The sequence below is a fragment of the Colossoma macropomum genome, unplaced genomic scaffold, assembly GCF_904425465.1.
Source record: "Colossoma macropomum unplaced genomic scaffold, Colossoma_macropomum, whole genome shotgun sequence".
NCBI classification, from domain to species: Eukaryota; Metazoa; Chordata; class Actinopteri; order Characiformes; family Serrasalmidae; genus Colossoma; species Colossoma macropomum.
In genome coordinates, this window is record NW_023494806.1 from 3,386,762 (window position 1) to 3,408,281 (window position 21,520).

The 21,520-nt window shown below is 41.4% G+C and overlaps 1 protein-coding gene across 1 annotated transcript in view; it reads right to left on the bottom strand.

Annotated features, from left to right (window-relative positions):
• Nucleotides 1-21,520, bottom strand: part of dnah10 (dynein axonemal heavy chain 10) — a 109,071-nt gene that overhangs the window by 66,996 nt on the left and 20,555 nt on the right. The window contains 16 exon segments of the mRNA XM_036598948.1: nucleotides 56-212; nucleotides 1,489-1,700; nucleotides 3,864-4,042; nucleotides 6,640-6,742; nucleotides 7,359-7,475; nucleotides 7,650-7,808; nucleotides 9,834-10,313; nucleotides 11,581-11,737; nucleotides 13,287-13,494; nucleotides 15,350-15,514; nucleotides 16,691-16,842; nucleotides 17,763-17,914; nucleotides 18,561-18,731; nucleotides 19,140-19,316; nucleotides 20,583-20,753; nucleotides 20,843-21,037. Of these exon segments, the coding sequence (XP_036454841.1) occupies nucleotides 56-212; nucleotides 1,489-1,700; nucleotides 3,864-4,042; nucleotides 6,640-6,742; nucleotides 7,359-7,475; nucleotides 7,650-7,808; nucleotides 9,834-10,313; nucleotides 11,581-11,737; nucleotides 13,287-13,494; nucleotides 15,350-15,514; nucleotides 16,691-16,842; nucleotides 17,763-17,914; nucleotides 18,561-18,731; nucleotides 19,140-19,316; nucleotides 20,583-20,753; nucleotides 20,843-21,037 (2,955 nt within the window).

A 21,520-nucleotide genomic window follows, 5' to 3' on the forward strand; every position in this document is an offset into this window, starting at 1 on the left:
TGAAGCACCTGAGCAGGGTGCAAGGGGCATCCTCTGAAATACAGTGATTTCATACCTTCTCTATGCTGAGCTCTTTGACGGCTGAGGTGACGATGTCTCCGATGACGTTGCCGTGCTTGTGTAACTCCATGGCGAACATGTTCTCCAGGGTGAAGGTGTCTGGGTTCATCTCAAAGCTGGTGCCTGTCCGCTGCATCAGTTCTTTCCAGTGCCTGAGACAAAGACGTGAGGCCATGAAGAGCAGATGTGAAACTATGCAGCATCTGCCACATCCAGTGCAGAATGGAATGACCTCTCTTAATTCTTAAGTCTGATAAGTCTGTATTTTATTTTGTTAAATTTGTGAAACACTGGATCTTTAGGAACACGGTCTATCTGTTGATCTCACTGTCTCACTTGACCAGTGTAAAACAAAGCCCTGTGTTAATAATATCCTTTTATTATGGAAGCCTGTTTATAGTAATAAGTTCAATAATAGCTTTATTATTATTATTATTATTATTATTATTATTGGGGGCAGTCATGGGCTGGAGGTTGGGGAACCAGCCTTGTGACTGGAAGGTCGCCTGTTCGATCCCCTGAGCCAACAGGACATGACTGAAATGCCCTTGAGCAAGGCACCTATCCACCGGCTGCTCGCCCAGGGCGCTGTGGATAGGAATGCCCACCACCCTGGGCATAGTGTGTGCGCTTTCACTAGTGTGTATGTGGCTGATTCACTGCACAGATGGCTTAAATGCGGAGGTAATACTTCATTGTTGTGGGACTAATAAGGGACACTTAACATAATTCTAATTTTTTTATTATTATTACTATTTTCTCTCCGTTTCGGGCAGAAGTAGGTACATATTTAACGTTTTTATTTCACGGTGACATGTTTTCTTGATCTTTAGTAATAAATAAAAATAACTATAACTCTTCAAGAAAGTGAACTAGTGTGAAATAGTTCACAGCTTTGAGGTCAAACACAAGCCAAAACTAGACATAGCACTGCCAAAACCAGGATAAAAAACTGGCAGAAATGGACTTAAATCATGTTGGACAAGCATCTCTAAGCAACAATAAAGACATGCATGTCAGGGCCAAAAAGAAAGATATCCTATTAAAAACTAATATCAATGCATATGCAAAGAAACAAAAATGCAAAATAGGAGCGACCACCCCTTTGATCTACTGATAAGTGGTAAAGGACCGTTATGCTTACAGACAATCAGGATTTGTGATGGTGCAAAACGTTAGAGGATTTGCCTCATGGTGCATGTTAAAAGACCACCTGATACCAGTACAGGTTCTAAACTGGACAGAAAAGTAAAACGCTAAAGAAAAAAGTGCATGGCGGATAACATGAAAGCTTATTTGCCCCCCTGTTTAGGAGCTGCCCTTACCGCATCGTGTCTCAGATTAAACCAGCCCAGAGGTTCTCAAACTGAAGCTTCTCAACAGAAGCGCAAGATGAAAATAACGCTGAGGTGAAACCGTTTTCTGTACCTGTCCCTCAGAGCCTCATTCTTCAGGTCCAGCAGCAGAGGCAGAGAGTCTTTGAACTCTTTCATGCGCCCCTCCAGGAAGAAGGCCACAGGCAGCGCTCTCACATCCTTCGGCAGCTTCCTCAGGCTCTTAATGAAGCCTTCAATGCCCTCCTGCAGCAGCTGGATGTTCAGGTTCACCCACAGAGTCTGAGACCACTCTGTCTTAGCAGCCTGGGAGACACACGGAAGAACAGGCAAATGTAGCATACAGATCTCACACAGCGTGTTTAAATGCACTCAATAATCATCGATCATAATTTCTGCAGCAAGTTTATGGCATTTGGCAGACGCTCTTATCCAGAGTGACTTACAATTTGATCATTTTACACACGTAGGCAACGGTAGTGTTAGGAGCCTTGCCCAAGGACTCTTATTGGTGTAGTGTAGGATGTTTACCCAGGTGGGGGACAGTCTACAGCAGAGGTCACTAATAGGCGGACCGCGGTCCGAGTCTGGACCTGGACCTATAACCGATAAACTGTGGAGAATTTTTTAATTTCGACGGGGTGGTCCTATTTTATTCGGCGTGGCTTTTCTAGCCTTTATGGTACCACTTTAGCGGCACGGGAAACTGACAGACCAATCGCATGCGTTGTAAATATCACACGTGACGCTACTCAACCAATCAGATCTGTTCATTATGATGAGCACTGAGACTCGAGCAAGTAAGGGGAGTGACGAGGTGAGAGACAGCAGTCGGAGGAGAAAGTGAGTGAGAGGGAAGTTATTTCACATGGCGTGCTCTAAAAAGTATGGAGCCCTATGGAGCTCCGTAGTACGGGGTACAGTTTTGCTAACCGAGAGTACAGTTTCCAAATCTGTGGGCACCATTTATAAACTGAGAGTATGGATTACTAAACCGCAGGGACAGATTTTCCTCCTCACAATTTTTTTTTCGTTGGTGACCCCTACAGGGCTCCGTAAAAAAAGAGAAAAGTGACTGAAAATAAATAATAAATAAATATTGTTGAAATATGACTGAATTGTACTTTATTTGATTTGACGTTCAGTTGTTGACTGTATAAAATGTTGATATAACTACTAGGCTACTTCAGTAAACAGTATATGGCACTGAATCATGACGCAAGTTAGGCATTATGATGTTCGGGCCTTTGTTTGAGGATATTTTCGCAAACTGGACCTTATTGAGTTTTAATTAAATACCCCTGGTCTACAGCGTAGAAGGGAGAGGTGTTACCCACTACACTATCCCAACTGATAATGGTCCTGTACACAGCATGCTGTGATCTCTTGGATCAGAGTAAGGTCTAGAAATCTATTAAGAAATACAATAAAGAGGCTGGATTTTAGCTCAGTAATCAGATTACTCAGTGCATGTGAACTCTTACTCTGATTTCTTTCGGATGTGTGAAAACAGACTGTGGCAAAACACTTTTGGAGCGACGCTGAAACCAACTGCATGCTTGACAAAATGAAGTATGTTCATATTTTCAAGTGGCGCAATGTTTAAAAAAACAAGCCACAGCATGAAGTTTGAGTTTTACATCACGTCTTATTCTGTGAGTTTATTGACTGGTTACAAAGCAGAAATCTGATTACTGTCGGACTCATGTGGACCTGGAGTTTCCCCATTATCTGATTACCCAAGTTCATGTAAACATGTTGATCAGACTACTGACAAAATCTTATTATCGCAGTATTGAGTGCATGTAAACGCACTCATTTATCACAGACAGCATTAAATGTTTAGACGTTATCATTCGTACAGTGACTATACTAAGTGTAAAGCTATAATTACTATTGTTATGACCCCTGGTCCTGGCCTTTCTGTGTGTCTGCCACCTTTTTGTGTATGTTCCCCTCTTGCATGTTGCTTTACGTGCAGGCCAGTGGTTGGCCACACGAGGGCGCCCTCCTGTATAAGAGGTTGCCGAGCCACAATCTCGGGAGACGTTCAGGGCTCTCTCCTCTCTCGTCCCTGAAGCCGTCCTCCCACACAGCTTAGCCTTTTGTCAATGAGATCTTTTAGAAAAATAAGACTTTACTCGTTTACTGGTTTAAGTGGCGACCGGTGTTTGGTGTGGCAGCAGGTCTGGGGAGAGAGCCCACTCTCATTTTCTGTTACGGCCTGACTCTTGACCAGGTCATAACAGAATTATAGATATAAAACATAATTACAAACGGCAAAATCTCCATAACCCCATGTAGCCAGTGTTAAGAAAACTTGCTGAACTCACAGAAATTAAGCACCCAGTGGGTACAGAGTGGTATTACAATGGACAGAGGACCAGCATAAAGCTAATCTTGGGCTACAATTTAAACAGTGTTACTCCACTGAAAGTACAGCTAGTCTGCATCTGGACTGAGTCGAACCTTCTGTGCTTTATAGATCTCGTAAATCTGCCTCAGGCCTCTCATGTCCCTCTGCACGTTGAGCAGTTCTGGATACATAGTGATCGGAAGGTCAAACAGCTTCTCAGCGTTGGCCAGCTCCTGACGGGCAGCCTCCATCTTAGCCAGCTCTGTCTCGTAGGTGCCCATTACAGTCAGTCCTGGTAAAAAATGGAAGTCATAGCACATTATTAGAATTAATGTACAGCCATAATCAAAGGTTTGAACACCCCTGGTCAAATTTATTGCTGATTTTCTTTTTTTTTTATTGTATTTTTTCCAGGGGAGACATTCAAAAGCATGCAATGACAACATACAATTCCATGCACGTTAATTTCTAATTATATATATATATCCTTTCATACACTGTGATTTATCTTCATCTTTTTTATTCTTTAAAAAATCTTTTTTTTCCCCTTCTTTTTGACATTCTGTAAAAGTAAACAAATAACTATATACATATATACATCTACAAACCCTGGTCTTACAGACTTTATATATTTAACCCATTTTAACCAGAATTTGACTAATTTTGTCACCTTCAGTCTAATAGAAAAAGTATTTTTTTCCTTTAGATATATTTCATTGACCAGGTTTATCCAGTCATCCAGTGTAGGGGGATCAGGATCAGCCACTTCCTTGTTCTGACTTTTTTACTTGAAATTAATAGAATATTCCATAAATATTTGTCCGATCTTGCCACATCAAAACCCAGCACCCCTAGAAAAAGTGTATCAAATTTACAGGGAAATTCTAAACGAAATATATATATCAGTACTTTGTGCAACTCTGTCCAAAAATGTCTTAATATTGGGCATTCCCAAAATACATGCCAGTGACTGGCTTCCCGCTCCCCACACATCCTCCAACATCCCTGATTTTCCGCAGGTTTTTGCTTTGGGGTATGTATTGCTGATTTTCTAAGTGAAAGTAAGTTAACACATCCTGCACAGGGAACACGCTTATATATATTTTTTTCAAACTGTATTACACAATGTGTATGTATTTGAGTTTAAGATATTGGAAAAAAAAATGTGGTTTAACAGGCCATTTTCTAGATGTTAAATTCAGCAAATAAACACTGGTTGTGCATTAAAATGCGCAGAAGTGTATTCTCTGGAGAGGACGTGTTGACTTCCCCTACAGAGAACAAGCAACTTGACTGGAGCGGCCAAACTTTCAGGGTATCTGCAGGTTTAGGTTAAATATTAAATATAATTCTTTTTAAGGCATTTTTTTAACCAGCTGTAATGCAACTTAAGACCATCAGCACAAGCTTTTTTGAGCTAAGGAACTACATACATACATACATACATACATACATACATCATCTAAACCGCTTATCCTTCTGGGTCGCGGTGGGGCGCTGGAGCCTATCCCAGCTGTCATTGGGCGGAAGGCAGGATACACCCTGGACAGGTCGCCAGTCCATCACAGGGCAGACAGACAGACGTACACATTCACACACTCACACCTAGGGGCAATTCAGCATGTCCAATCAGACTGCATGTTTTTGGACTGTGGGAGGAAACCGGAGTGCTGAGGAACTAAGCGTCCCTATATATTTGTGTTCATTAGAGGTGTCATAAAACCAAACTATAAGTAGTCGCTATCAATACCAGTGAAATTCTTGGTACCACTTTGATACCAGAGCAAAATGAGAAGAAATACAGTTAAATACAGTCATTTATTTATAAGCTATTAAAATTCGCACTGAGTAGAACTTTAAACATCACCACAAACATTTTAAAACAACTATCAACAAGAACAGCTGTCTTGAGCCCAGTAAACCAGAGGAAATGGGGAACAGCACTTTACTATCAACAATCACACGAGTTTGGGTTGGTTTGCTAAGTAAACAACATCATATATGACAAAAATATATTTGTATTCTCAAAAACGAGGGCAATGTTCTGTTTTAAATAAGCATTCTGACGATATAACTAATGAATTATTCCGTGGGAGGGTGTGTAGTATAATTGTTAATTTTTGACAAATGTTCATATCATTCTGTAATATTTTGTATATATTAGATATTATATTATGTTTACTCACACCTGCATATGTACAGACATCCATATCTGCACATCGTCGCTGTCCAAAGAAAAACAAATATCACCAAGAAAACTTCTTTACTTTTAAAGTAAGTAAATTTGAAGATATTTTATTACAAGCAATTCTGGAGCATTTCTCCTGGTCCATTCTTCATGAAATTTTCAGACAATGCGAAGGGCAGTTGCTGAGCTCAAATTATGTAGAAAATGAAAAATCCCAAAAAAGCAGATACTTTTTTTTTGGACAGTGACGATATGCACAGATATTTACACATCTCTTCAGCTGTTTTCACATCGGCCTTTATTATTCTGTTCTATTTACTGAATTTTTATTTTTTTATGCCCTAGTTAAATATTTGTTAATAGTCTGTGTGCTTGTTTGGTCTGTTCAGTATATTACATGTTATACAGGTGTGTATTCATCAAGACAAATTCTTTTTATGTGTAACATACCGGGCAAAATAAAGCGATTCTGATTTCTCAAAGCTGAGAAGAGAAAATTAAAGCTGGCAAAGTTGGAAAATCTTTGCAGCTAAACGATCAACCCTATTTATTCGTTAAGGATGAATATATCAGACACAGAACACCCACAGGCATTACAATGGTACGTATTTAAGACCTCGGGGCAAAAATAAACACTTTAAAGGTCATAATTTCAGGAAGTCCAGGGGAGTCCACCTCTGGCCCAACACTACTATGTGTACCTTTCTCCAAGTTGTCTCCAGCTGCTCCTGGGCCATGCATGTTGAAGCTCTCAGCGAAGATAGCTAGTTCCTGCTTGTACTGCTCTATCTGCTCCTTAGTGATCTGACAGAGACAACAAAACAAGACTGACTGCGGTACAATATTAAACTGAGATACAATGCAAGGGGATGATTCCAGTCATCTCTCATATTTTAGGCAAGTCAAATTTATTTATATAGCACCTTTCATACACCGCTGTCATTCAAAGTGCTGTACAAATGAGAAAATACAGAGTCAGAATTTTAGCATCACATAAAACAACCCTTATAAAGGGTTAATGGTTTAAAATTAGTTTATTAAAGGTCATTAATTAGGCCATAAACACCTTAAAAACATTAATAAGCAGTTATGACATATAAGAAAGGGCAGCAGTGAGCTGTTATATCTGATGAATATGAATATCTGATGAAACTGACACGTTTAGTGCTGACTACTAGAGTAGACAAAGTAAGATTCATTTTGTTTATGTTTTATAACTTCTTAGTAATGATTTTAAGGTGCTTATGTCCTAATTAATAACCATTAATAAACTTCAAATTATTCATAAGCTGTTTTAAGGCCTTTTTAAGGATAGTCTTATTGTGACGTGGTCCCTATATGTGTTGTTATATACAGTGTAAGTAGCATGAGCAGAGGCGCTGCTGGCAGTAGTTACTCAGCAGCTGTTTGAGGTGCTCACCTCAGTGAAAGTCTTCTTAACTCTGCCCAGGCTGCGGTCCACCTGTCTGGACTCAGCAAAGAGATCGCTCCACACTTCCTCAATGCGGGCGACCAGCTGCAGCTCCTCCTCTGTAGCCTGTACAACACATGGCGAACACCAGCAATAAATCTGCGTTAATACCATAACTGAGTCACTAAACAATAATTCCACTACGACAGAGGATTACCGGAGAATTAGGCAGCGTCACTGTTGTCTGCATTAAATTTCATAAATTATAGGCTCTGTATAGGAGAGGAGAGGTGAGCTCACTTGTATGTTGTACATGCTGAGAGTCCTGTATCGCTCCTGGATGTCCACGAACCTCATCTCTACTGTCAGAGACATGTCTCGGATGTTTGAGATGGTGCCGAGGACAAACTTGAGGTCTTCCAGCGTGTTTGGAGTCCTCTTTAGATTGTCTGACAGTTGCTGTTTACAATGATAAAAATGCTCAATTCAATTTCAGTTGAACTCAATTCAAACTAATCCAAACCCTCATTTACAAAAAGACAGATATACCAAGCCCCTAAAAGACACTTTAAAGGGGGGGGTGGGGTGGTTGATGTACTTTATTTACATTAAAGCCCGACCGATACAATAATTAGCTGATATTACCGATAATGATGACCCACTGTATTATCAGTATAAGCAAAATTAACGGCAATAATGTGCCAATAGTTTAGAATTTCCCACTTTGTAGTTGCTGCATCTATGGGATTAAATTTTGCTATCACAGACAATAAGGTGAAGTCTTAGACTGCTGTGCCACTGGGGAACCAAATAAGAGTCACCCCCTGCTTAACTGTTTCACACCATCATGGTTTAAATAACAAAAACATGTTAAATGCATTCAGATCTAACCTTTGGCATTAGAACAGCTTAATAGCACGTTGTGTGTGTGTATATACACCGATCAGGCATAACATTATGACCACCTCCTTGTTTCTACGCTCATTGTCCATTTTATCAGCTCCACTTACTATATAGGTGCACTTTGTAGTTCTACAGTTACAGACTGTGGTCCATCTGTTTCTCTGATACTTTGTTAGCCCCCTTTTACCCTGTTCTTCAGTGGTCAGGACCCCCATGGACCCTCACAGAGCAGGTACTATATGGGTGGTGGATCATTCTCAGCACTGCAGTAACACTGACGTGGTGGTGGTGTGTTAGTGTGTGTTGTGCTGGTACGAGTGGATCAGACACAGCAGTGCTGCTGGAGTTTTTAAACACTGTGTCCACTCACTGTCCACTCTATTAGACACTCCTACCTTGTCGGTCCACCTTGTAGATGTAAAGTCAGAGACGATAGCTCATCTGCTGCTGCACAGTTTGTGTTGGTCATCCTCTAGTCCTTCATCAGTGGTCACAGGACGCTGCCCACAGGAAGCTGTTGGCTGGATATTTTTGGTTGGTGGACTATTCTCAGTCCAGTAGTGACACTGAGGTGTTTAAAAACTCCAGCAGCACTGCTGTGTCTGATCCACTCAGGCCAGCGCAACACACACTAACACACGACCACCACGTCAGTGTTACTGCAGTGCTGAGAAAGATCCACCACCCAAATAGTACCTGCTCTGTGAGGGTCCATGGGGGTCCTGACCACTGAAGAACAGGGTAAAAGGGGGCTAACAAAGTATCAGAGAAACAGATGGACTACAGTCTGTAACTGTAGAACTACAAAGTGCACCTATATAGTAAGTGGAGCTGATAAAATGGACAATGAGCGTAGAAACAAGGAAACAAGGTCAAACTTCTGTAGATTTCTCCAAAATGATAAATTTGCATTAGAAGCAAAAAACTTACTTTACTATTAATGTAAGTCAATGGAACCAGACTTTTTTCCAGGTCATTTTGGGCCATTTCTTTTGGTCAATTTATCACAAATCACATCACAAAAATGGAGATACAACGTTCGTATATATAATCTTATTTTTCTGTAATTGTATTTTTTTCCATCCGTTCTCTTCATAGAAAGTTTTTTTTCATATATACATAACTTGATGAAAAATAAAAAAATAAAAGACAATTAACTAAAAATAAGAAAGCAAGAGAAAGTTCTGGATAACTCCAGAGCTCCCAGTGGTAATATTTATATTATTTAATTACTTCTTGGTAAGGAGAGACATTTCTGCAGTTTATTTGAGTTTAAGAAGTGTGACGACTAAGAACTGACAGTCATAAAAGCCAGTAAAGCACTGTTTTAAGAGTGGAGTGTAAAATCTAAACTATAAATAGAAAATAGTATCAGCCAATACTATCGAAAATTATCATATTGGTGGGGCCCTAATAAACATAATAGAAAAACTCAATGCTTGTGTCCCTATTTCTTGTGTGCAGACTGCAATGTTCACTACCAACTGTACATTCTGTGAATTATATGAGACCTTTAGGACAGACATGCACAGTACAGTCAACTGAAATGCTAACAGTTCCTGACATGTATGTTCAAATCACCTGTAGCTGACTGCGGAGGGCGTACAGGTCCTCCCGGGCTGAGTCGTTCAGCAGCCTGCCCAGAGAGGTGACCCAGGCTTGGGCGTTCTCCTGCACAGTGCGTGCCAGAGGCTCCAGGTTCAGCCTGATGATGTGGTCATCCTTCACCAGCGGCTGCTGCTCCACCTCTTGGCTGACACGGGTATAGAACTGTAGCTTCTCATCGTACATCATGCACGAGGGCTTCTTAGCTGCAAACTTCTCCATCACGATGGCTTTGTCCAGCTTCCAGAGCGGCCGAAAGCGTTTCCAGCGGTTCAGGTAGCGTCCCACAGAGCTGAGGAGCCTCTGGGCACTCTGGGATACGACCATGGCGCGCTCATTTACCTGCGGCTGCTGGGACACCTCGCTGTAGAAGCTGAAGATGAGTGGCTCGTCCTCGCCGTCCACGCGCTGCGGTGGACACTCGATACAGGTGCCGTGCATCCAGCGAACAAACCTCTACAGAAGGAGGGTGAGAGAGCAAAGTTATAGGGTTAAGATGATGAACACTTAACCATCACATCAGTGCAGTGTGCAATACAATGTACTACAATGAATACTTGAAACAATGGACACATGTTATGCAGTGGACACTTAAATGCCTAATACTAGATATAATACAGTATGAGATATGAACATTGTGGTCATACCATCCTCTATAGATTATACTGAGTTAGCCCCCTTTTACCCTGTTCTTCAGTGGTCAGGGCCCCCATGGACCCTCACAGAGCAGGTACTATTTGGGTGGTGGATCATTCTCAGCACTGCAGTAACACTGACGTGGTGGTGGTGTGTTAGTGTGCGTTGCGCTGGTCTGAGTGGATCAGACACAGCAGTGCTGCTGGAGTTTTTAAACACTGTATCCACCCACTGTCCACTCTATTAGACACTCCTACCTTGTCGGTCCACCTTGTAGATGTGAAGTCAGAGACGATAGCTCATCTGCTGCGGCACAGTTTGTGTTGGTCATCCTCTAGTCCTTTATCAGTGGTCACAGGACGCTGCCCACAGGACGCTGTTGGCTGGATATTTTTGGTTGGTGGACTATTCTCAGTCCAGCAGTGACACTGAGGTGTTTAAAAAGTCCAGCAGCACTGCTGTGTCTGATCCACTCAGACCAGCACAACACACACTAACACACCACCACCACGTCAGTGTTACTGCAGTGCTGAGAATGATCCACCACCTATATAGTACCTGCTCTGAGGGTTCATGGGGGTCCTGACCACTGAAGAACAGGGTAAAAGGGGGCTAACAAAGTATCAGAGAAACAGATGGACTACAGTCTGTAACTGTAGAACTACAAAGTGCACCTATATAGTAAGTGGAGCTGATAAAATGGACAATGAGCGTAGAAACGAGGAGGTGGTCATAATGTTATGTCTGATTGGTGTGTATATATATATATATTAAACTGCCGCTAACACAACCTCGTTGAACAGCTCAACACGCTTGGAAGAGAACGCTAATTCTGTTACGTCAGCTAACAGACGCCCATGTTGGCTAGCATTGCACTAAATGAGAGCAGAGAGGGAGGGAGGACCATCCAGAGAGGGCAAGACCAATTATGCTCCCTTGGTTTTCCAGCAACGGGCAAAAATTATGTTTAAATGTTTCTTGTCTCCATTTCCCCATTTAGCTCATTCAGCATAAATAAGACAGAACAGTGATGTTTGAAGTTATTTTAATTCACAAATATTAAAATGCAGTTTTATAATCTGCCCACCTTGGTGCTCTCCACGCAGTCCCGAACGCTCTGCATAATGAGCTTGTACACCTCATTACTTTTGGGGTGCAGCACGATCTCTGGAGCAGAGAGGATGGTCTCGATTTGGAACAGAGGGGTGGAGCCCATCAGAGCGGTGTTGAACAGCTGTATGTTCCTGTCATAGAAAATTCACAGTCCACAATGTTACATAAAAGTCTTTGGTATAAAGCTCAGTGACTGTCTTTGCTGCTAATGGCTGCCTTTTACACTGATGAATTTCAAAATTCAGCTTTCAATGGTCAACACTGAAATTTTGGAAGTATAAGCAAGAGTAGCCTCTTTCTTCAGGCCCTCTAGTGGCCATTCTGCCAACAGAATAGAAATAGCATCTGACATTTTTAATTGATATAATCAAATAACATATTTTTTTCATAAGTCTGTGATCAGATTAACTAGGACAATGTCGCCTCTCTGTGGGAAATGTTGTGCCTCTGTGTTGAGCTGTTAGTGAGCAATGAGGGAAAAACAATTTAGCCCACGAAGACGGCCTTGTAGAGATAAACTGACAGCCGACAGCACAACTGCAACTTACTTGATGTCAAAAAACTGAAGTCAAAAATCTGCTTCTGCTTTTATAAACGTACACATTCCCACCTAAATATATTCCATCAACATTACTGAAGAAATAAAATGCACAGTTGCACATTTAGCCTCCAGAACAGACACACTGTTAAAAATGAGAGGTCAGCTCAACTCAAAATGATATAGTAACTGATTACATGGCTTTTCTTGAGTTGACTCAACTTGAGGACACCAGAGTTCACCCAACTCAAACTTCTTGGTTGAGTCAGAAATTCTCCCAGCTACTGTTTTTCAACTGTATTTCCCCACTAGCTGGCGCTCCTTCTATCACACAGTCCCATCTGGCATATTTTCTTCGTGGGCTTCCAGATATGAACAGCTATGGCATTGCTGGGATTTAAACTCACAACCTCCTGACGTTGGGATGAATTATTAGACAGCTGGACCACATGAGACGATGCCCTGCTTTAAAGTTAAAACAACACATATTTACTCCAGTATATTAAACATTTGTAGACACAAAATCTGAGCTGCTTCAAGTGTTCCTGGGTGGTGCAGTGGACTAAGCCGTTACCCCAACAGGAGGTTGTGAGTTTGAACCCTAGCGATGCCATAGCCATCCATAAGTGTGTACTCAAGAGGAAAAACGTCCAGCAGGAATGTGTGATGGAAAGAGTCCTGGCTGGTGGAGAAGTTTTAAAAAACAGGTTCATTTTATTTACCTCACTGAGATGCAGAACTAAAAATTAAGAGAACTTTTGAAGAAGTTTGAGTTGTGTGAACTCTGGTGTCCTCAAGTTGAGTCAACTCAAGAAAAGCCATGCAATCAGTTACTATATAATTTTGAGTTGAGCTGACCTCTCATTTTTAACAGTGCATTAAAACTACTGTAAAAAGGGTTAAAGGATTTTAACCCAGAATATGAATGTTGTCAGGTTATCAAGTGGAATGAGGCAACTCTCAATAAGAAGCCAGAAACTACTACAAATAACTGTTACTCTGCTGACATCTGACATCTGTACTGGGTTGATTGCATTTTGAGCAGATTTAACCATATAGTCGTGGTGAGCCAGTGACCAGCAGCTCTTCAGTTGAACTGCTTGTGTATATTTAACATTTCAGTTAAAAACAGCAGTTCTTACTTCAGCACCATCTTGCTGAGCGAGTCATAGACTTTGCGCTCCCAGTAAGCGTAGTACTGGGCCATGCGCTTGGCCTTGCCGCTGCTCGTCTGCATGATGAGGCTCTCCATCTTGGTAAGGAGAGGACCAATGGCTGTGTACTTCCTGCTCAGCAGGTTCACGTCTTTTGCCCTCTCTCTCTCAATCAGCTCAAAGAACTCCTTCACTCCTGCAGCAGGGGACAAATACACACGCTTCATATCAGGACATTAGAACGCTAGGAAGCAACATGTTAATGACATATACATTAACTTGACATGTTAATTATATGTTCTGTGCAACAATATCTGTGATCTGAGGCATTTATTTGTAAAAAAAAGGAAGATTAGAATTAATACAAATAAACAAAACACTGTCATTTGCGTGAGTTAGTGTGTTAGTATAACGATTTTTAAAGCTCTCCTTGAGTATGTCCAGTATTTATCATTCAATACTTGGTCTATCTAATTAATCCTCTACTAAATTAAATCAGGTTCTGCTGAATGAATCTATGTGATAGCTGTAGGCAGTAGCAGTTTACTAGCAACATATATGTTTAATATATATATATATATATATATTATTTTTTTTTGTTTGTTTGTTTGTTTTGTTGTTTGTTTTTTCACTTAGAAATTCAACAAAATATTCAGTTGATTAATCTGTGTTCACTCTGCATGATTCTTTGGACCTTAACCCCTTAAAATCCCTGACTTATTTCATCAAGGCGTATTATTCAGTAATTAAATAGGAAATAAACTGCTTATTCTGAAGGTATATGAGTGAGAAATGGAAGCCTTTACGAGATGTTCAGGTGTCCAACATTGAGTGCATATACATACACTCAATAATCTGATCATAATCGGATTTCGGCATTATCTGATTATTCAAATGGTCATGTAACACCATACTCCGATCTAGAAATCTGATTAAGAAATACGATAAAGAGAGCTGGATTCTAGCTCAGTAATCAGATTTCTCAGTGCATATAACCTCACGCTCTGATTTCTATCAGATTTCTCAGTCTGCGCATGTGTGAGATCAGACGGTGGATGTCGCGAGACGGCAGCAAAATACTGTAGGAGCGGCGCTGAAACCCGAAACACGAAATAAAGGATTGAACATTCTTCTTCTAGATGATGTAAATTCATGTTTTCAGGTAAAGCATGTAAACGTGTTGATCGGATTACTGACAAAATCTGATTTTCTGCAGTTATCGGATTATTGAGTGAATGTAAACACACTCATTGTTTTTTTCTGGTTGATCACCTCTACACTGTAAAAAATTAGCTCAACCTAAAATGACATAGTGACTGATTACATGGCTTTTCTTGAGTTGACTCAACTTGAGGACACCAGAGTTCACACAACTCAGACTTCTTGGTTGAGTCAAAAGTTCTCCCAGCTACTGTTTCTAGGTCTGCATCTCAGTGAGATAAACAAAGCTGAATTTGTGTTTTTTTACTCAATTTCTTCACTAGCTGGCGCTCCTTCTATCACACAGTCCCATCCAGCATATTTTCTTCTTGGGCTTCTAGACATGGACAGCTGTGGTATTGCTGGGATTCAAACTCACAACCTCCTGACGTTGGGATGAATTATTAGACAGTTACACCACATGAGATGATGCATGGCTTTAAAGTTAAAACAACAAATATTTTCTCCAGTGTATTAAACATTTGTAGACACAAAATCTGAGCTGCTTCAAGTGTTTCTGAGTGGTGCAGTGGACTAAGCCGTCACCACAACAGGAGGTTGTGTGTTTGAGCCCCAGAGGAAAAATGTCTAGCAGGATTGTGTGATGGAAAGAGTCCTGGCTGGTGGGGGAAGCTGAGTGTAAAAAAACAAGCTCATTTTATTTACCTAACTGACACGCAGAACTAAAAAACTGAAAGAACTGTTGACTCAACTAAGAAACTTGAGTTGTGTGAACTCTGGTGTCCTCAAATTAAGTCAACTCAGGAAAAGCCATGTAATCAGTTACTATATCATTTTGAGTTGAGCTGACCTCTCCTTGTTAACAGCGTGAGCTACATACTGGTCATTACCTGGTAGGTCTCCTGCTTTGTCTGGAGCTGGGAATTTGAAAAGGTTCGCTGATTCAATGGACTGAAGCTTGGCGTCTATGTCGTTTTCGTTCTTCTTAATCTGGTTCACCAAGGACTCAAACTTTGAGGCAGCCTGGTCGCTTCGGTTGATGAATTCTGAAATACCTGCAGGACGGGAGCAAACACACATGCGACGTCTAATCTTTTCCATCCTAGAACTATTTCCAGATGGAAATCATCTCACTCCATCTATGGAAAAAGTCATTCATCCCAACTGGCTCACTGTGATGCACTGTATCTTGGGTACACAGTACAAAATGCAGCCCAAAACTGGTACAACAAAAAGTTCAGTTTTAGTGTCTGTGCATTGGCTTTCAGTTCATTGCAGAATCCAGTATAAGGTGGCCCTATATGCTCCTCCAAGATCTCTTAGAGATCAGCTTCTCAATGACTTCTCAAATACTACATGGCTGTTGTTATTCTGACTAGTCATAAGACATTATCTAATAATTATCTGTTCTCAACTACTCCTGGTGATCAAGGTGATCGTACCTCTGCGCTTGCTGAGTCAAGACTTTGGAAGAGTTTACCAGCTGACATCAGACAGGTATCATCAGACATGGTTTTTAGCTCTAAACTGAAAAAAATGGTATCTTGTCAAGTGAAAATGATCTTAAATCCAGTCAAAATATCTAATATTACCTATTTTGGGATGGTCATGCACATATTATACGATTATTTACCTTATTTCCAAACAATATTTATTTATTTTAGGTAATTTTATCAAATAAAACTATCTCACTTTACTGGTGGATAATTTTGCTGGTTTCAAGCACATAGTAAAGCAGTGAAAAGCAGTAAAAATGTCTAGAAATAAGGAAAACAATCTCAACAGGAGAAATATTGGATTTATTTACTATATGCAGGACAATTGCACTTGACAAGATATCATTTTTTGCAGTGTATACCTTAACCATATTAAAATTAACCTGCTTTTAGTAACTATTAACTGTTGTGCTGATTTAGGACTGTCTGTTTTTGTATCAGTATTTTATTTGTAAATGAGACTGGTGAAGTAGAGAATTGATGGTGGAACAATCTTGATTTACTAATTTTAAAGCATTTTAATTTTTTATGTGTTATAAATTTACTTAGTTACTACTAAGTTATCAGAGGAGCCATAAATTTCTACAACATCATAGTGCACATTTGATTCAAGTACAGCAAAGTCATACACAGCTTAGCAGAGTCAGTCATTCTTGCAATTGCCTTTGGGAAATGAATGATAACTTCACCCTTCATTCTATAAGCTGCATATTTGGCATTGAACATCTAGCTTACCCAAGGAATTCCAGTTAAGTCTTTTGCATCCAGAGCGCATCACCCTCCTCAGTTCTTGCACCTGTGTGGCTAGCAGGAAGAACTCTGGGTCATTCAGACTGTCCATCAGAGAGTGGAAGCGGTTCACTAGATTCTTCAGTCCGTCCACGTATCTAAACACAAGAGAAATGGGCTTATACACCGATCAGGCATAACATTATGACCACCTCCTTGTTTCTACGCTCATTGTCCATTTTATCAGCTCCACTTACTATATAGGTGCACTTTGTAGTTCTACAGTTACAGACTGTAGTCCATCTGTTTCTCTGATACTTTGTTAGCCCCCTTTTACCCTGTTCTTCAGTGGTCAGGACCCCCATGGACCCTCACAGAGCAGGTACTATTTGGGTGGTGGATCATTCTCAGCACTGCAGTAACATTGACGTGGTGGTGGTGTGTTAGTGTGTGTTGTGCTGATCTGAGTGGATCAGACACAGCAGTGCTTCTGGAGTTTTTAAACACCTCAGTGTCACTGCTGGACTGAGAATAGTCCACCAACCAAAAATATCCAGCCAACAGCGTCCTGTGACCAGCGTCCTGTGACCACTGATGAAGGACTAGAGGTTGACCAACACAAACTGTGCAGCAGCAGATGAGCTATCATCTCTGACTTTACATCTACAAGGTGGACCGACAGGGTAGGAGTGTTTAATAGAGTGGACAGTGAGTGGACACAGTGTTTAAAAACTCCAGCAGCACTGCTGTGTCTGATCCACTCGTACCAGCGCAACACACCACCACCACGTCAGTGCTGAGAATGATCCTCCACCCAAATAGTACCTGCTCTGTGAGGGTCCATGGGGGTCCTGACCACTGAAGAACAGGGTAAAAGGGGGCTAACAAAGTATCAGAGAAACAGATGGACTACAGTCTGTAACTGTAGAACTACAAAGTGCACCTATATAGTAAGTGGAGCTGATAAAATGGACAATGAGCGTAGAAACAAGGAGGTGGTCATAATGTTATGCCTGATCGGTGTATGAGAGTTTCACATATTATAGGATTAGAAAAGTTGCCAGAGCTCTAGTACTACCTGAGGAACTTGTCCTCCTGCAGAGCCACGTTACGGGCCAGTTCAGGTACAGAGTAGCCCAGCTGCTCCAGGTACTTGGTCTCAGAAATGATCTCCTTCAGCTCCGGAGCAAAGTTCACCACAAAGTGCAGCCCCTTCTCCAAGTCCTGCTCCTGAAAAAACACAAACTACAGGTCACCAGGCTCATCTGATACATACATTATTCAGTATCTATTATGACTAAGTACTATGAAACTATTGTGTAAGTTATGTAGTTATGAGAGTGTCTCAGTTTTTACTCAGTTTTAGTGTGTGTAGTTTTACAGTCTGACGGTAATAAATGTGAGTGATTTTAATCCAGTATGAATCTGCAGTGTGTGTAGTTTTACAGTCTGACAGTAATAATTGTGGAGTGATTTTAATCCAGTATGAATCTGCAGTGTGTGTAGGTTTAAGTCTGACGGTAATAATTGTGGAGCGATTTTAATCCAGTATGAATCTGCAGTGTGTGTAGTTTTACAGTCTGACAGTAATAACTGTGGAGTGATTTTAATCCAGTATGAATCTGCAGTGTGTGTAGTTTTTACAGTCTGACAGTAATAAATGTGGAGTGAATGGTCTTCTGTAATTGGCCAAACTCAGAGCTCCCTCAGTAATAGCTGTTCTGTTCCAAACCTTAAATGATACAGCAAAACCTGCTAACAGACGTGGCTTTGCTGTATGTTGTTATTGGTATTGAGTGTGGCATCACTGATGTGAATATCCAGGCTATGACATTTTATTTGCACTGATACTTTATAATATACAAGATTCTCTTACTGTCTCTGGTGCAATGTCTCCACAGGCGACCCCAGAGCTGTTGAGCATAAGCAGCAGGGTTCTCTTCATGAGCAGAGGTAGCGCCTGCTCCGTCGCCTCTCTCCAGCACTCATACTTCTTAACTTCATAGTCCCGCATGCGAATACCCACCTCTAGGTACTTCGCCTTCACCTGCAAACACAACACATGTCTCTCTGTGCACTTTAGGCACAAATTCACATTGTATTTCATTCACAAATATTATTCAAAATTGCTTTTTTTTTTTCAAACTAGAGAATATCGACCCAAAAATTAAAATAAATTTAAACATTTTAGTGTTGGAAGATGGCTTCATAATGCCAAAGACCTGACAAGCCAAATGAACTGATGTGAATAGGGAGGTAATTCTAAAACTTTCACCAATCACACACAAGCGCAGCACATCGTTTGATTTTGTTTGTGCTTTTTGTTAATTTGAGTTCATTTGTGTAAACGTTTCATTAAGTTCTGTGTGCTCTGAACCTAAAGACTGTTTCTCATATGTCATTGGATAATTTGGAAACATATGTAATGTATTTATTACATAGACAGGCGTCTTACAGCTTTTCCCTGTTCGCTCTCCAGCATTTCGGGCACCTCCAGGAACCGTATGATGGTGTTTTTGATGCGGTGAAAGAGAGAGCGCTCCCAGTATATGGCTCCTGCCACAGGTGGCTGATTCTTATTCAAAGGTGGGTTATCTTTGTGTTGGACAAACATGTTGTTTATGATGTCCACCTGCAAAAAGTCAAACTTTGATTAAAACGGTCGTGCACCAACAGACTGAGAAACAGCTTCTTTCCCAGAGTTGGGGCTTCCATCGTGCCCCCCCCTGCCCAGTCAAAGAGCTGACTACAAGAGCCCACACACACTCCTACCTACCTGCTGACCTACTTACCTACTGACCTACCGACCTATCTACCTACCAACCTAACTGCCTACCTACCTACCTACTTACCAACCTAACTACCTACCTACTTGCCGACCTACCTACATACCTACCTGCTGACCTACCTACATACCGACCTACCTACCTACCTACCTACCCACTGACCTACCAACCTAACTACCTACATACCTACCTACCTACCTGCTGACCTACCTACCTACTGACCTACCTACCTATCTACCTACCAACCTAACTGCCTACCTACTGACCTACCGACCTATCTACCTACCAACCTAACTGCCTACCTACCTACCTACTTACCAACCTAACTACCTACCTACTTGCCGACCTACCTACATACCTACCTGCTGACCTACCTACATACCGACCTACCTACCTACCTACCTACCCACTGACCTACCAACCTAACTACCTACATACCTACCTACCTACCTGCTGACCTACCTACCTACTGACCTACCTACCTATCTACCTACCAACCTAACTGCCTACCTACTGACCTACCGACCTATCTACCTACCAACCTAACTGCCTACCTACCTACCTACTTACCAACCTAACTACCTACCTACCTACCTACTTACCAACCTAACTACCTACATACCTACCTACCTACCTGCTGACCTACCTACCTACTGACCTACCGACCTATCTACCCACCTACCTAACTGCCTACATACCTACCTACTTACCAACCTAACTACCTACCTACTTGCCGACCTACCTACATACTGACCTACCTACCTACCTGCCGACCTACCTACATACCGACCTACCTACCTACCGACCTACCTACCCACTGACCTACCAACCTAACTACCTACATACCTACCTACCTACCTGCTGACCTACCTACCTACTGACCTATCTACCCACTGACCTACCAACCTAACTACCTACATACCTACCTACCTACCTACCTACTGACCTACCGACCTATCTACCTACCAACCTAACTGCCTACCTACCTACCTACTTACCAACCTAACTACCTACATACCGACCTACCTACATACCGACCTACCTACCTACCTATCTATCTGGGAATTTTGCTGTGTTTGATGTTAAATACTGCCTTTATGCAGCATAGTCACCTCTTTGCAGTACTGAGCCAGAATATCACTGAACTTCTTCATCATCTGATTGTTGATAGCTTCTCTGGAGCGAATGTGCTTGAATTTCAGCAGCATATCGAAGGCCGCAGATGCTGATCGCAGGGTCTTGAAGGACTGGTCAATGAAATTGATGGCTTCTCCTTCAATAGCCTAAATCAACAGGAGATCGACAGCACAAACACAGTCTAAAAAACTGAGTTCACAACAATCAAACTAAAGATACTGACATGTAGCCCCACCTGAACTTTGCTCTTGAAATCCTGCATGACCATCTTCCAGCTGCCCATCTTTCGGATGTTAAAAGGGTCAAAGTTCAGCTCCTCGATGGGCACCACCAGGCTGTCCACCCAGCGCAGTACATCATCTATTCGCTTAGGGTCACCTGTCACTGCTTTCAGCTCCGGCCCAAAGATATTGTAAAACTCCTCCAAGGTCTGGAAGTTGAGGGAATTAAGGGATGAAGTTCACAGTTCAGTTACAAACACTTCAGTTCAGTCATTGAGATCTAAACAAAGTCATTCAAAGCGCTTTGATTTGAAATAGTGGATTGAAGAGAAACCTGTGGACTCAGATTTCTTTACAGTGGTGGTGACAGGAACCAGAAGTGGCGGCAGGTCCACAAACAATGGACCTACATGTGTCTTCTGGGTTTTCATATCGTCACTGTCCACAAGTGCCTCAACTTTTTTTCATTCTTTGATATCGTTTGAAAAATCAGCTGCCCTTTGCATCGAGTGAAAATTTCATGAAGAACGGGCCAATAGAAATGCTGCGAAATTGCATGAAATAAAATCTCTTTATAATGACTTAACTTAAAAGTAAAGAACGTTTTTGCCTCCTCCTGTGAGTTTACTATTTTGGAGATACTTGTTTTTTTTTTTGGATAGCGACAGTATGAAACGTTGATAATGGTAAAT